This window comes from Desmodus rotundus, chromosome 5 (genome assembly GCF_022682495.2).
Source record: "Desmodus rotundus isolate HL8 chromosome 5, HLdesRot8A.1, whole genome shotgun sequence".
Lineage (NCBI taxonomy): Eukaryota > Metazoa > Chordata > Mammalia > Chiroptera > Phyllostomidae > Desmodus > Desmodus rotundus.
The window spans coordinates 84,576,465-84,593,779 of record NC_071391.1 but is presented as its reverse complement, the minus strand read 5'-3'; the positions used below and the strand labels follow the sequence as shown (position 1 = coordinate 84,593,779).

The 17,315-nt window shown below is 40.2% G+C and overlaps 1 protein-coding gene and 1 pseudogene across 2 annotated transcripts in view; one reads left to right on the top strand and one right to left on the bottom strand.

The window, feature by feature from the left end:
• Positions 1–12,979, bottom strand: part of HTR3B (5-hydroxytryptamine receptor 3B) — a 66,828-nt gene extending 53,849 nt beyond the window's left edge. Inside the window, 2 exon segments of the mRNA XM_053924454.1 lie at positions 1,590–1,646; positions 12,802–12,979. Coding sequence (XP_053780429.1) covers positions 1,590–1,646; positions 12,802–12,979 — 235 coding nt within the window.
• Positions 12,980–13,728: 749 nt separating this feature from the next.
• On the top strand, positions 13,729–14,376 carry LOC112314403 (large ribosomal subunit protein uL6 pseudogene; annotated as a pseudogene). The gene has a single exon (XR_011651288.1). The product of XR_011651288.1 is annotated as a large ribosomal subunit protein uL6 pseudogene (transcript).
• The last annotated feature ends 2,939 nt before the right edge of the window (positions 14,377–17,315 follow it).

Below are 17,315 nucleotides of genomic sequence, written 5' to 3'. Positions count from 1 at the left end.
CAGGGTCACCTGGTTGGGAGTAGTGGAACAAGAACTAAATGGTGCTCTTAATCCAGGCCTTCTACCCCAGCACACTGTCTCCCAGGAGCTGCCGTGAACTGGTGGTCAGTTCAGTGATCTTATATTTACATATCAGTTTGATACTAACCCAGGTAAAATTCCAAAGGGTGGACTTTTCTGCAACAAATGTACTCAGTACAATTTACCTTCAGGCACAGATTACTAGAAACTGTTAAAACCTTCTTCAGCCACCTTTAGAATAAAAATCAAGCATAATACAAAACAATAGAGAGACACTGTTAAGAAGAATTTCTTCTGTTTCTTTACCTTCATTTATCTATTTTATCTTGTTTAATGTTCATCATTATTTTCTGCTAAGGAACCCATTTGGCATTTAATGAAATTTCCTCTGTTTACATTTTTATAATTAAGATAGGTTTTTATCCTTTATGTTCAATACCCAGGATTTTTATATTTTAATATTAAGTGGCTATTTTTGCCTCCGCTCAATAAAAAAATCATTTTCAGCCCTGGCTGGTGTGGCCCAGTGGATTGAGTGCCGGCCAGCAAGCCAAAGGGTCACTGGTTCAATTCCCAATCAGGGCACTTGCCTGGGTTTCGGGCCAGGTCCCCAGTAGGGGGTGTGCAAGAGGCAACCACACATTGATGTTTCCCACCCTCCCTTCTCCCTTCCCCTCTCTTAAAAATAAATAAATAAAATCTAAGAAAAATCATTTTCAGTTTCTTGAGTACTGAATTCCTTCCTCATCTCCATAATTGACTCATTCCATTTCCAGTTATATTTTAAAACATGGATATTCATATATGAGCTCTAGGAGAACCCTCAAGAAAGGGGGATATTGGGAAATAACAGCATAAAAATTCTTAATTTGTGCATGTTTTCTAAGAATCCATTGTATCTTAAATGGTTCAACTCAGTAGAGTTAATACCGGCAACATGGAAATTTAGTTCCAAAAATTGAGGAAAAATATATTAGCTTCCAAAATATTTTTAAGAGGAATTATACACCCAGAACATGCAAGCTGACAGTACTGGTCTTCAGAGAAATATTCACCGACACAGACTTTGTGGCTTGATGTAGAGCTCCTAATGCCAAAATTGTATTCAGGTGTCTCTAACCATGATGAATCCAAGGGACTCTTTCTCTGGATTACCAAATCCAAAGAAGCCAAGACTATTTTTTTGATAATAAAAAATATACAATTCAGACACAAAAGCAAACCTGAAAAGGAATGCTCGTACTCTCAATGAAAATCACAGCAAAGAGAGTGATTCCTAGAGCAGCAGCAGAGATTTAGCAAACAATGGGAACATTTCAGAACCTATTTTCAGCTATGTGTGAAAGCCTTGCTGTGTAACTCTGTATGTATATGGATCTGTAATTGTAGGAGCAAAGTCATAACAAATCATTGGTCTCCTTACAGCTTCACAGGACTGGCATTGTACAGATGAATAAACATGAACACTCATGAGGAGTTAGTTATATATAGCATACAGTAGAAAAATATTGTTTCTAGTTTCTAAGAGTTAATATTCAATGCCTAGTGAAATCATTCAGAGAACTCACCTGAGGCAGCCACCAGGATGAAGGGCCACAGAGGAGCCATTGCACTTGCCAATGTTTCTGGACAAAAAGGAGAAATGCAAACTTGCCTATTAGATGGAATGCCACTCACTTTCTCCTAAAAGGGCTCATATCGTCTTCACTTGGTTCTTCTTTGTTTGCCAGTTTATGTTCTTGCTGGTGCTATTTTGTGAGCACTAAATGGAACCCTAAGGCAATACCAACACTACAGAAATGTTTTGGAATTTGGAATATGTACCATCTCAATGTCCCTTAACTTCTGCATTTGGTTCTGCCCCAGGGTCAGACTATGGCCAACATTTCAATTTTCCTGACAGGAGATATCCAAGTAAATAATGTAATCTAAGAGGTGCCTTTAAGGAGAGGAAATTCCACACTAATATGATTTCCTTTGCAGCCTTTACCTAAGGCAATACTCTTGCTAACATTTAGGACACTAATTTCATTAATAATTGAGATCCAAATAGCTGTTCTAAATATGCAGTAACATCTTCAGCATTTCCCAATGGTTATTGGACTTGAATTACAGAAAGCAAATGGAAACCTGGTATTGCCTAACAAAGAACAACTGCTAAAAACACAGTGGTAAAAGTGCTTTTATGTTTTTCCTAAGCTCCTTTAATGAAAAGAAACATTGATTTTTGATAAATGGGAGTGCTTTTAAAATTTTTATTGTCCACAATTCAGAAAGTAACTATGCAAGAGAGGATCCTCCACACTTATTGAACATGAGAACTACCAATGTTTAGTAGGCATCATTCAGTAAATTTTTTCACTTTTTGATTGAGTACCCATTCACTCTTCAATATTTAAAAGAAGATGCATAATTTTATATAATAACTCTATCTTCCATTGGTAGACTCCTAGATGCTGTAGAAACATAAACTACATTGCATACCACTTCCAATAGGTCCCTTCTTTTTACTGTAAATGGGATTATAGAGGCACAATTGTGAGATAAATTTTCACAAAGCAAATTGAGAGGGGGAAGTATATGCCCAATTCTTGTTCTCCTAATTATCCAGTCCCTTTGTTTAGAATCCATGAAGTTCTTGTCCTAATTTTTATCTACCAATAAAATGTAGCCTGATTGGTTTCCTACTATTGGCGAAGAGAGTTACAAATGTGGAAAAAAAGAAAATGAAGATGACCCCTATGGTGTTGAGTTGGTTTGGGGGATATCAGTGTGAACTCAGGGTTTTCAATATATGTAGCTCAATATAGAAATCAATACAAATGTAAATGTTTGTGTACACGTGATCATACATAGCCATATCCCTAGCTTTGTCTACTAGATGGCCTGGGAGTAGGGTCACCCCAATAGCAATGAGTATATCCAGTACCCAGATCTTAGTTTATAAATACCACCTCACCTAAAATGAAGAAATGAAGAAATGACAAATGCCAGGGCTGAGATGAGGATGGCATAAGAGACTAGAACATCTTGTTGTGTCATAAAGTAAAGAAATGCTGGAAGAATGAAGGGGACATGCTAAAAGGACCTAAGAGCCAGCTTGAAGGGGCTCCCAATGTCAAATCTGGAACTATTCAAGCACCAAAATCAATAATGGTTGTGAAAAATTAAACCCACTAAATGAGTCATAATTCACAAGTCCTACTGATATAAATAAATAAATGGAAGGGAAGAAAGGAAGGCTTTTCCCTAAATTAGAATGCCAACTAATAAGTGTAGAAGGACTGATGGAATGTTCATAGTAATAATTCACTCAAGACACATCAATGGGTGATAAAAACTACTTGGTGAAAGTTTGATAAGGAACAGAACATTTACACAAGATAGTAATTTAATTACAAAGACTGAAAAAAAAAAACCTTTCAGTGTAGAAACCTGGCAGATAGTACCTAGAGGGAGTGATGAAAGTTAACATCACCAGTCGTGGGAATTGTGTGCCACAAGATGGAAGACATAGTATTACTGCTGTTACCCTGCCAAAAATTCACTACTTGAATCTACCCAAAAAGAAATACCAGACAACCCCATATTGTGGGACATTCTACAAAACAGCAGGTATGTAATCTTCAAAAGAGTCAAAGTTACGAAACTCAAGGAAAGACTAAGAAATTGCATTAGCCCTGTCTGGTATGGCTCAGTTAGTTGTGCTGTTCTCTTGTGACCAAAAGGTTGTGGGTTCAATTCTCGGCCAGCGTGCATGCCTGGGTTGCAGGTTCAGTTCCCAGCCAGGGAGCTTAGGAGAGGTAACTGATCAGTACTTCTCTCTTGCATCAATGTTTCTCCCTCTCCCTTTCTCTCTCACTAAAAAGCAATGAAAAAATGTCTTTTGAGGAGAAAAGAAAGAAAGAAAGAAAGAGAAAGAAACTGCATCAAACAAAAGCAGATTAAAGGTACATGACAAGTCAGTGCAATGTGTGATTCTGAATTTGATTCTTTCATCATAAAGAACATTTTGGGGAGAATTGGTGAAACTCAAATGGAGTCTGTGGATGAGATGGTAGTTATGTACTAATGTTGGTATTCTGATTTTGATTATTTGAGATTATATAAAAGAATATTCTTGACCCTCAGACTTCTGGCCAAGATGGAGGCACAGGTAGACACACTGTGCCCCATCGCACAACCAAAAGAAGGACAACAACAAATTTAAAAACAAAAAACAACCAGAACTGACAGAAAATCAAACTGTATGGAAGTCCAACAACCAGGGAGTTAAAGAAGAAAGATTCATCCAGACCAGTAGGGGGGTGGAGATGGGCAGCTGGGGTGGAGAGGATTTGTGGAGGCTGGAGGAACCAGGGTGGGTGAGGCAGCAGCTAGTGGACTGGGCAGTCCTACATTTGTGTGTGAATAAACTGGGGAGTGAGACAGACTGCACAACCCAGGGTTCCAGTGAGGGGAAATAAAGCCTCAAAACCTTTGACTGAAAAAAGCTGTGGGGGTTGTGGCAGTTGGAGAAACTCCCAGCCTCACAGAAGAGTTTGTTGGAGAGACCCACAGGGTCCTAGAATGTACACAAACCCACCTACATGGATATCAGCCCAAGAAAGGTCCAATTTACTTATGGGTAGTGGGGGAAGTGACTGAAAGCCAGCCGAGAGCCCAGCAAGTGGCATTGTTCCCTCTTGGATCCCTCCCTTACATACAGGGCCACAATGCAGAAACATGGGTTGCCACACCCTGGCAAATACCTAAGGCTCCACCCCTTACAATGTAACACTGAGACAAAAACCTGGCACACCGAGACAAAAAAAAATATGGCCCAAATGAAAGAACAGCTCAAAGCTACAAAAATAGAATTAAGGATGAAGAGATAGCTAACCTATCAGATGCACAGTTCAAACCACTGGTAATCAAGACACTCACAGAAATGGTTGAGTATGGTTGCAAAATAGAGGAAAAAGTGAAGACTATGCAAAGTGAAATGAAGAAAAATATACAGGGAACCAACAGGGATGGGAAGAAAACCGGACTCAAATCAACAATTTGAAGTAGAAGGAAGAAAGAATCATTCAATCAGAACAGAATGAAGAAACAAGAATTCAAAAATTGAGGAGAGGCTTAGGAACCTCTGGGACAACTTTAAACATTCCAATATCCGAATTGTATGGGTGGCAGAGGAGAAGAGGAAGAGCAAGAAATTGAAAACTTATTTGAACAAATAATGTCACAGAACTTCCCCAATCTGGCAAAGGAAATAGACGTCCAGGAAGCCCAGGAAGCTCAGAGAGGCCCAAAGAAGTTGGACCCAAGGAAGCACAAACCAAGGCACATCATAATTACATTAGCCAAGATTACACAGAAGGAGAGAATCTTAAAAGCAGCAAGAAAAAAGGAGACAGTTACCTCCAAAGGAGTTCCCAGAAGACTGTCAGCTGATACCTCAAAAGAAACCTTGCAGGCAAGAAGGGGCTGGAAACAAGTATTCAAAGTCAGGAAAGGTAAGGACCTACATCCAAGATGACTCTATGCAGCAAAGCTATCATTTAGAATGGAAGGGCTGATAAAGTGCTTCCCAGACAAGGTCAAGTTAAAGGAGTTCATCATCATCAAGACCTTATTACATGAAGTGTTAAAGGGACTTATCTAAGAAAAAATAGATGATCAAAACTAATGAGTAAAATGACAACAAACTCACAACTATCAACAACTGAACCTAAAAAACAAAAACAAAAACAAGCAAACAACTAGAACAGGAATGGAATCACAGAAATAGAGATCATGTGGAGAATCATTAGCAGGGAGGGGGAAAGGGGAGTGGGGGGAAATGTACAGGGAATAGAAGCATAAACAGTAGGCCCAAAATAGATAGGGTTGGTAAATGGAGAAGCCAAAGAACTTATATGTATGACCCATGGGCATGAACTAAGGTGGGGGAATGCTAGTGGGAGAAGGGGTGCAGGGCAGAGGGGAATAAAGGGGAGAAAAATATGGGGCAACTGTAATAGCATAATCAATAAAATATATTTTAAAAAAGAATATTCTTGTTTATAAGAATAAAACACTAAGTAATCACAGGTAAAAGGACACCGTGCTGGCAACTTACTCTTGAATGTTTGGCAGGGAGTGGGGGGAGGACTTCTACTATTCTTCCAATTTGCTGTGCATTTGAAAATATTTTTGAAGGAAAAAAAATGGCATGTTACCTGGTAGAGGAATTTTGATACAAAGTTATAGAAAGTTTATTGGAGAAATATTCTTCAGAGATATTTATCTATAGATTTATTTATCTAGTGACCAGAAAAATGAGGCTTCATGGAGAGAAAAGATCATCATGAATTGCTCTGGCCTTGAAAGTCCAGCACTTCCCATCAGTTCTCCAAATTGTCATGTGCTCCCTATGAGATGAATGTGGACAAGAGGAAGGCAAGCTGCAGGCAGCATATCTGTGTAGGTAGCACTTTTTATAGGAAAGGAACACAGAAGCTTGCCTTTTATGCAATGGTTTAATTGAGATGATAATCGACATTATATCTTGCCACACATTTTACAGTAGTAGCCATGACTTTAAGTCCAACCTTCTGGGGCATGTTGACTCCCCCTTTTCTTCTCATTTTCTGATACACCTAGCTGTTACTGCAAGGCCTTTGCTAATGATGTGTAATACAGGTACATTATGACCTTCATTAGCTAATTTAACAACAGTCTGGTGATCCTGCCCATTATAGCTCTTTATTGGCTGATGAAGTCTATCAAGATGGGAAAGGTTTTGTGTGAGCAACTTGTCTTCAAGGTTGTTTATACACAGATGCTTCTTGATCGTTCCTTGACCACTCTGCCCTGCACACCCAGGCAGCTTAGATATTTCTTTTTCCAACTCTACTGTCCTGTCTGCATTTAGTTTGTTTACTCGGTGCCTTTCTATTTGCTATCTCTCCTCTGCTCAACCTGTAATCTTTCAAAAAAAAAAAATAGAAATTGTTTCTCATTTCTTAAATACTGCACTTTTTACTCACATTATTTCTTATAATCCATTAGTCAAGGATTTCACCCCACTTATACATCTCCTTAGGAAGGATGAATATTTGGGGTGGGGGGATTTCCATTCAGGCCCTTCAAGCAGATTAGTGTTTAAATCAAATATCAGAATTGTCAGGGGCTAAGCATTCAGGTTTCTTAAATATCACCTGGGAGAAAGAAAGACATTAATCTGAGGTTTGAATCTGCCATTCTCTGACAGCAGTTCAGGACAGGCCTATCATTAAGAGAGTACGTAGAAATATGCTTCTTTCTGAGCTGTCCTCACCACATTCCCTTGAGCCCGTGCACTTGTTTCTCCATTATTTCCAAATAAGATATGGTGCCTCTTAGACGAACCAGTATCTTTTAGAGGAAGCAGGGGGAGAGGGTTTATTATGCAAATATAATAAGGAAGTGTTTATTATGCAAACAGCAACTGAGTTACGTGTCCTTTAAGACTACTAAATAGTTTTTAATTACTGCTATATCAGTAAATCCCATAAATATGCAAATGCAATTAGTTCACAAAATAGGCCTTTAAATATCTTTATTCCTCTCCAACAAAGTTCTTTGAAGTTAATCACCAACTCTCTTTGTTCACTCCCTTGGCAGTCCTGCTAAAAGTGACAGGAATTTTGACAGATGTATATATTCAGTGGGAACCAAATTTTCTGAGCACATCTGGTCAGGCTAGAGGAGAAAAGCAGAAATGGACACTCTGGCCAAACTCAGATATTTAATGAGGAGAGTCCCATGTGAAACTTCTTTTACTCTAAAGCATTGTCCTCTGAAATGAATATCAAGGTAACCAACCAGTGGGGCAGCACTTCAAATCCAAAGCCACATTCAATATTTGATTTTCTTCTGGCTCAGAATTTCATTAATAATAACAATGCACATTTTTCTGGTCCCTACAAAGAGATAGAATGCCCACGAGTCTGGCCCTCATGGTTTACAAGACATGTTTTCTGTGGGAAGTCACAGAAAGGAAGGCTACAGCTAAGGTTACAGGCTTTAAAGTCATACACACCTTATTTTGCCTCCCAGCTCACTGTTAGATGATCATGGCCTTGGACAAATTGCTTACTTTTCAAAGCCTTAGTTTTCATGTCTGTAAAAAGAGTACCATGAACTCTGTTTAGTTTTCTATGACTGCATAACAAATTACCACACACTTAGCAGCTTGAAACAAAACTCAAGTATGAGCTGAGAGTTCTGTAGGGCAGAAGCCCGGGAACAGCATAGGTGGGTTCTCTGCACAGGGCCTCCCAAGGCAGAAACCATGGTGGTGACCTGGCGCCAGTTCTTCCTGCTGCGCCAGGGCCATCTGTGCATGCATGCCTTCCCAACTGTGTGCAGTGGCACCAAGTGAGTAGCCTGGAATCAGCCAGAATGGGAGTCTATGCCACGTGGAAGTCAGAAAATGCTACGAATCAGGGCCTCCCTACACTGGTCACTAAACATCTACCAGCACACCACAGCTCACTTCCCTGAAAGCACAGGGTCTCGTGGATACCCCCATTATCACACTTACTCAACTGTATTGGGAGTATTTACTTTCCCATCTCTTCCACAATTCTGTGAATTCCTTAAAGATAGAGCACAGTATCTTTTTTTATCCTCACCTGAGGACATGCTTATTGATTTTATAGAGAGGGGAAGGGAGGGAGGGAGTAGGGGGAAAGAAAGAGAGAGACAGAGAGAGACAGAGAGAGCCAGAGAAACAGCACTGTGAGAAACATCCATCAGTTGCCTCTCGCATGCATCCTGACCAGGGACCAAATTTACATGTGTCCCGATGGGGGACCCAACCTGCAACTCAGGCATGTGCCCTGACTGGGAATCAAACTGGCAACCTTTTGGTTTACAGGACAACATTCCAACCAACAGAGCCACACCAGCCAGGGCAGAGCACTGGATCTTATTCATCTTGGTACCTGCAGCCCAGAGCTTGGTACCTCATGAGGGCTCATTGAATGTTTGAGAAGAACAGAAGAAAGAGAGGGATGGAGAAATTAAGTGGGCAGAAAAGAACTTTGGTTTATGCATGAAAGATGATAGCAAGGAGGGTCTAGCTTTTTCACAACCACATATGATATGCTTTCCTTTCACCACCCATCTCGCAAAGGCTGAGTGAGAATGACAACCTGGGTTCAGAGCCAGACTGCTTTATATTTTTATGGTTTGTTGCAAACCCAGCTAGCAAACAATGCAAAGGATAAACATGGGACCCAGATACAGGTAGTTCACGCCTCTCTTTGATTTTCTCAGAGGGTGCCTAAAATTCAGCAATCTCAGTTACCAGGAGTGAGGTATCCCTCCTAAAATGTAGAGGAACATAGAACTGTGGGCTTGCTGCTTCTATTTATGCCCTCAGCTACACCAGTTCCAGCAAAGTGCTTACCCTGCAACCTAAGGCAGGTAATCTTACACAGTAACCCATGCTGTCCAGGCCTTTTGTACAGCTCACGGGCCTTGAAGTCTTGCTGTGCCAGCACTATGGAATCCTCCCTTATCTGTGGCTCATTGCAGGGCCCAGGGCTTTTCCATTAGGCCCATTTAGGGGTTTTCTGTGAAGAGGTCTGGATACTGTCACAGTAGCCAATAAGATATTCTGGTTCAGCCCTCACTGGTGTGGCTCAGTGGGTTGAGCGCTGGCCTGTGAACTAAAGGATCACCAGTTCGATCCCCAGTCAGGTTACATCCCTGGGTTGTGGGCCAGGTCCCCGTTTGGGGGCTCGTTAAAGGTGAGCACACATTGATGTTTCTCTCCCTCTTTCTTGCTCCCTTCTTCTCTCTCTAAAAACAAATAAAATCTAAAAAAAAAAAGATATTCTGGTTCAGGTCTAAAGTTCTGGATTATTTCCATGTGTACTGTGGGCTCAAGATAGGGCAAGGTCTTAGATCTTTCCGAGCCTGTTTTATGTATTTATGCATTCATTTGCTCACTATGTGGAGAGTCGTGGTAGGTGCTGGAGATACATAAAGAATAAGAAAGCTCGAGGAACTTGGGGTGGAGGTGACAGATAGGAAACATTTATAATAAATGCCAGCAGGTGAGTGAACTGCAGAAGATGAAAGTAAAAGAAAATGAGCCCAGACTTGGGGTAGGGTGAGGAGGAGTTTTCATAAACAGCATTTGTCCTGGTAAAGACAATAAACTAGGTGAGGAGAAGGGGGAACGGAGCTCCCGCAGAAGGAATAGCATGTGAAAAGGCAGGATGGTGAGATGAGAGAGCATAGTACCTTCCAGGAGGCTGGCAAGCCTCACTTTTTAAAGTGGGGGGGGCGGCGGGAGGGGGGTTTGTGCAGATGACTCTAGATTAACAAGAGTTGAGTGGATTAGCAAGGTCATGTAACAAAGTGTTGAGGAAAATAAAATTGAAAATATTGTATAAGTTTGCATAAGTGCTGCAATTGTAAAGCAGTCTCCAAGTGGCTTGCAGCAATTATTCTAAAATGCACAACAGCTGTATTTGTCCCCTTTCTGCCATTGCTGAGATTTACACTGTCATTGCTCCAGGAGGAAGGCGTGGCACTAATAACAGGTTGGCCGACTATGGCTGGAGCCTGACAGACCTCTAGTTTAGAGCCCTTACAGACTGCACGCAAAGACCGGGGAAAAGGAAAGTTCAGTGGAAACAAAAGTGAATGTAGTCAGAGCGCCGCCTTGTGACAGCTGTCATGCCTGCAGCTCCAGAAAACTCAAACCTATTTTATATTTTATTATAGCAGCAATTTTTCAGAATTTTTAAAACATGCAATACCTGGCTATTTAGTCAGTGGCACTGACCTCTTTCCCCTTAGATTGTCAAATAAAAAAATGACAACAGTAAACACAACAATAGCCGTCTGGTGTAAAGGAATCAAAATTATACCTATTTTTTGTCAGATGGGCAAGTGTGTTTTTTGGCAAGTTGCAGAATTTTAGTAATTAGTTTATGCGCGCCATGAGCTGAAAAAGGTTGAAAGTCTCTGTATTATACTGTGCACTTTGCCGTGACCTGGAAGTCATGCCATGCCTCTGTTCATTTCATCACTCTTTTTGCTTTGTTCTAAATATCCTTCGTCAGGTTCCCGAATACCAACTCACACCAACCAGCCTGATTTACCTCTTCTCTGCTCACAGTCGTCAATAACAGCCTCCCTTACTCTCGTCCTTCCAAACTTTTTGTTCCCAGGAGCTCCCAAGTTTCCCAGTGACCAAGCAACTTCTCAAGGGCTACCTTCTCTACTCTTTTCCTAAGAGCGACAATAAATAAAGCCTTGGTTTTCCACCTCTGAAAAGTTATAAACATTATTGTTAAAAGCCATGTAGAATTTTAATATTAGGCAGAAATAAAATTCCAGGAAGTCGACTGTCTTAGACTCGGTCTTTCTGAAGCATACCTGAGATAAGGATTTGTGCATGTGTGTGTTTTATAGAAGGACTAAAAAAAAAAAAAGCCAAGGAAAAGGGGTGCTTTTGGCCTAACCCTGAAGGAAACTTGACAGTAAAAACTTTACTAAGAGCTTGTCATTAGTAAGGGAGCCTGGCTGTCATACCCTCACTCATACCTGTCAGGGGCAGGGTGGCAGGTAATGAACTCCCAGGAATTTTCTACTCTTTACCTGGGTGGGCATAACTTTTAGTAGCCCAGGAAAATAACTGTAGGTGTGGGCCTTTGGAAGCCATCGCACACGGAAGCCTAGGGAGGGAGCAGAGAAACACTGAAAGGGTATCTGAGAAGACCTGGGAAGACCACTGAAGGTGTCCACTGCAGAGACAGTGGAGATTTCTGAGAGGTGTCAAGTGTCGTATTTCTCTAGAAGACAGTTACTTTCTAAGGAACCTGATGACCAATTTTTTCAGAACCTAATCATACAGATATGTGTATATATATGGCTATTTTCAAATTAATACTTCCTTCCTTCCTCCGGAAGGAAGCTCTTCTCTCTTCAAAATACTCAATGATAATGATGATTTTGCCATAAATTTTTGCAAAGGCATATGATTCCTAAGTTGATCACATTTTAAAAAACTACTTATTTATTTTTAGACAGAGGGAAAGGAAGGAAGAAAGAGAGGGAAAGAAATATCAATGTGTCCCCCTTTCACGTTCCCCCCACTGGGGACCCAGGCATGTGCCCTAACTGGGAATTGAACTGGCGACCCTTTGATTCACAGGCCAGTGCTCAGTCCACTGAGCCACACCAGCCAGGGAATGATCATATTTTTTAAGAATAAGATACAACATGGACAACAGAGTGGTGATTGCTGGGAGGAGGGGGTTATAAGGGGACTAAATGGTAATGAAAAAATATAATAAAGATTATATGTTTTAAAAACAGAATAAGATACAAAATTATAAAATCTAAAGTTTCAAGTTATACTGACATGAGGTCTAAACAAGTAATGTGCAATCCTGGCAGAAAACTAGGATCATCTAGAGTGTTCAAAAACCTTTAAAAAAATTACCTGGGCTCCATCTCCACAGATTCTGATGTTGTGGTATAAGGTGGGCACCAGGCACTGGCATATTTTTTAAACTCCACAGGTGACTCTGATGTGCAGCCAGGTCTGAAAACCACAAGTTTACAACAATGCAAATAGACTCTTGTAGATGAATGGAATAAATTTCACTTCCTTCAATTATTATTAAATTCTACTTTGATGCTTGTAAAAGGAAACTGTTGGAATATTTGCACAATTGACACTCCCTGTGCAGGAGAACTGTTTTTTCTCCAGCTTCAGTAGCTGTGTGTGTCCTGTTATCTCACCATCTCTGACCAATGCCAGCAGGACAAGGGATGGACATGGAATTTGGTCCAAGTGAACCACTAGACTCTCTCCTAGAACTTGAGCCCAGGACAATAGGTCACTAGGCAGAAGATAAGTGGTGCCGAGGCTGGTGAAGTATTGGGGACCCAAAGCTGGAGTAATGTCAATTTCCACCATGTCCACAGAGAAGCACAGAATGCTGGACTGCAGAAAATGAGAAGAAAACAAACCTGTAGAGATCAAAGATGAGAGACAACGGGGGTTGGCAGTCAAAGAGAGGAGTAATTTTGATTGTGACAATTCTTCAAGAACTAGTCTCAGAGTTTATGTGGCCCAGCTGCATTACCAAAAGATTGCTCTGTGATCTCTTAAAAAAAAAAATCACCCTCCTTATACTTTTTTACTTAGAGCTACTTTGTGCTGATTTCTCTTATTTGCAACTAAAAAGCCTTTGTTAAGACAATGATACTTTGGCCAGGTAATAAGTTTGTTTAAGAATAAGATACAACATGGACAACAGGGTGTTAGGGGAAATATCTTTTTGTTAGGGAAACTATGTAGAGGAATGTAAACAATAGTACATATTCATTCAATAATCATTCCTCAGCATCATGCTTGTTTGCCTCACTAGAGTTCACTTAATCATCCAGCCATCATCTAGTACAGTACAATGGTATAGTGGATGTTCAATAAATAATTGTTCTACTGGCTGGTGTGGCTCACTTGGTTGGAGCATTGCCCTGTAACCGAAAGGTTGCAAGTTCGATTCCTGGTCAGGGCACATACCTAGGATGTGTATTTGATCCCCAGTCCAGACGATCCCTGGCCTATCTAGGAGCATAGAGGGGGCAACCAATCGATGTTTCTCTCTTACATTGGTGTTTCTCTCTCTCACTTCCTCTCTCTCAAAAAGCAATGAAAAAATAGTCCTTGGGCTCTTTGCCACATCTACTGCGAGGATGAAGACCATTCTCAGCAATCAAACTGTCAACATCCCCAAGAATGTCGACATCACTCTGAAGGGCCGCGCAGTTATTGTGAAGGAGCCCAGGGGCACCCTGTGGAGGGACTTCAACCACATCAACATAGAACTCAGTCTCCTTGGAAAGAAAAAGAAGAAGCTCCAAGCTGACAAATGGTGGGGAAATAGAAAGGAGCTGGCCACCGTTCGCACGATCTGCAGTCATGTGCAGAACATGATCAAGGGTATTGCACTGGGCTTCTGTTACAGGATGAAGTCTGTGTACGCTCACTTCCCCATTACTGTTGTTATTCAGGAGAATGGTTCTCTTGTTGAAATCAAAAATTTCTTGGGTGAAAAATGTATCCACAGGGTTAGGATGAGGTCAGGTGTTGCTTTTTCAGTATCTCAGGCCCAGAAAGATGAGTTAATTCTGGAAGGAAATGATGTTGAACTTGTATCAAATTCAGCTGCTTTGATTCAGCAAGCCACAACAGTTAAAAACAAGGATATCAGAAAATTTTTGGATGGTATCTATGTTTCTGAAAAAGGAACAGTTCAGCAGGCTGATGCATAAGATCTAAGCTGTCCAGCTACAGAAACAGCAAGATGCTGAAGTATTCCTCATACTTAGTTGGGATATTCCTTACATTTCTATGTGTAATGTTAAAGATGCAATAAAAGCTGTGTATTGAAAAAAGAAAAAGTCCTTGAGTGAGAATTAAAATAAATAAATAAATAAATAAATAAATAAATAAATGTTGGATTCAATTTCTAGGCTTGTCAAATACAATATGTATGTATGTTTGCTAGGGCTGGCATAACAAAGTACCACACACTGGGTGGCTTAAACAACAGGCATTTATTTTCTCATTGAAGTTCAAGATGAAGGTGTCTGTAGGGTTGGTTTCTTCTCAGGCTTTGCTCCTTGGCCTGCAGATGGCCATCTTCTTTATGTGTCTTCATGTGGTTGCCCCTTGGTCTGTGTGTTTCTTTGTCCTAATCTCTTTTTGTAGGGAGCCCTAGTCATATTGGACTAAGGACCTCCCTTGATGACCCCATTTTAACTTAATTACCTCTTTACAGGCTTCATCTGCAAATATAGTCCCATAAAAAGTCATGTTCATTCATTTATTTATTCCACACAGTTTTATTTTTTATCCTTACCTGAGGACATGTACATTGATTTTAGAGAGAGAGGAAGGGAGGGAGAGAGAGAGGGAGAGAAACATCGATTTGGGAGAGAATCATCGATCAGTTGCTGAGTCCCGACCGGGAATCAAACTTGCAACCCAGGCATGTGCCTAGAGCAGGTACCAAACCCATGACCTTTCAGTTTATAGGACAATGCTCCAACCAAGTGAGCCATACCAGCCAGGGCTATTCCACACACCTTTGCTGATTGCAATGAAACAGACCTAGTGTAATCCTCCAAACTAAAGACTATTGGGTTTTCCATCATTGCTAAATGTGCTAATTGCTTCATATTCTTAGTTTATAACTTTCAAAGAATCTTATAGATTCAATTACTCCAAATTACATATTAACCCCTTGGAGTAAATCTAAGGCTACAAACTTACAAAAATAGGTAAGTTCCCAGCACACATTTTATTATCAAAACTATAATGGGTACAGTTTTTTAATTTTGATGTATTTCCATTTTTTTTAATTTACCTTATTTTTTAGAGCAGTTTTGGGTTCACAGCAAAATTAAGGGAAAGGTACAAAAATTTCTCATGTACACCCTGCTCCAACACATGTAGAGCTTCCCCTAGTATCAACATCCCCCACCAGAGTGGTATGTTTGTTGAACTGATAAGCCTACATTGACACATTGTAATTACCCAAAATTATAGTTTACATTACAGTTCATTCCATGGTTTTAGAAAAATGAATGACATGTATCTCTCACTATAGTATCACACAGAGTATTTTCACTGTCCCCAAAATCCTCTGCTCTTCCATCTTCCCCTCATAATTCTTAGCAACCACAGACCTCTGTACTGTTTCCATAGTGTTACCTTTTCCAGAATGTTATACAACTTGAGTGAGAAATTTTAAATTGTTTTTTTTTCACTTATTAAGTTTCCTCTGTGTCTTTTCCTGACTTTATATCTCATTTCTTTCTAGTGCTGAATAATATACTATTGTTTGGATGTCCCACAGTTTATTTATCTATTCCCTTATTGAAGTACATCTTGGTTACTTCCAAGTTTTGGCAATTATGAATAAAGCTGCTACAAACATCCATGTACAAGTTTTAGCATGGGTATAAGTTTTCAACCCTTTGGTCAAATACCAAGGGGCATGATTTGGGGATCACATAGTAAGAGGATGTTTAGTTTTGTAAGAAACTGCCAAACTGTGCTCCAAACTGCTGTACCATTTTTCATTCCCACCAGCAAGAAATGAGAATTCCTGTTGCTCCATATCCTCCCCAGGGTTAGTGCTGTAGGTATTCCTGATTTTGGCCATTCTGGTAGGTGTGTACTGGTACCTGATCATTGTTTCAATTTGCATTTCCCTGATTACAAATGATGTGGAATCTTTTCATATGCTTGTTTGCCATCTCTTTATCTTTTTTGGTGAGGGGTCTGTTAAGGTCTTTCGCTCATTTTTTGATCAAGTTGTTTGTTTTCTTATTGTTGAGTTTTAAGAATTTTTTTTATATTTTGGATAACATTTCTTTATCAGATGTGTCTTTTATAAACATGTTCTTCAAGTCTATGGCTCATTTTCTCACTCTCTTGACATTGTCTTTCACAGAACAGCAGCTTTACCTTTTATAGGGAACCTATCCACATGGAATGGCAAATATAGCCCAGCCCTATTGGAAAGCCGATAGGTACATGTCAGCACACAGGACATCAAACCCACAGATTGGCTTTTCCTTGGGAAACCAGGCCTGCATTATACCTAGGCTGCGTTGAGGCTTGCTCTTGCTAAAACTCCCTCACCCTGAGTTGAAGCAGCAAATGCTTACTGCATATCTTTAAAGCAACTTCCTAAAGTCTGTGCTAAACCTCCCAAGGACTGAAGTGTAACCAGACCAATTCCTCTTATCATTCCCTTGACTTTGAAACATTTTTTTCCTTGTTAATCTGTAAGAAGTAATAAGTAACATCCTTTCCTTTGTTATCTGTAAAAAGTAATTACCTAAAGCAGACTTGAGCATAATGAATGAGAACCTTCTTTGATGTACATTATTAGAAAGCCAATAAAAGCCTGTCAGGGCAAGGGTTGAGGTGCTCTCCCCTTGAGAGAGTGGCCAAGGCACTCTCCCTTTGAGAGAGTGGCTGTGCCATCCCTTTTTCTCCACAAGAATTCAGTAGTCCGTGTGAATTTGTTTGTTGCTTCCACAACATATGGACCCCACTGGATAGAGTCCACATCAACCTTTAATGAAATCTAGCTTATCATTTCTATTTCCATGGATTGTGACTTTGGTGTTGTTATCTAAAAAAATCAACATACCCAAAGTCATCTGGAATTTTATGATGTCATGTTTTACATTTATGTCTGTTTTACATTTTGAGTTAATTTTTGTGAAGG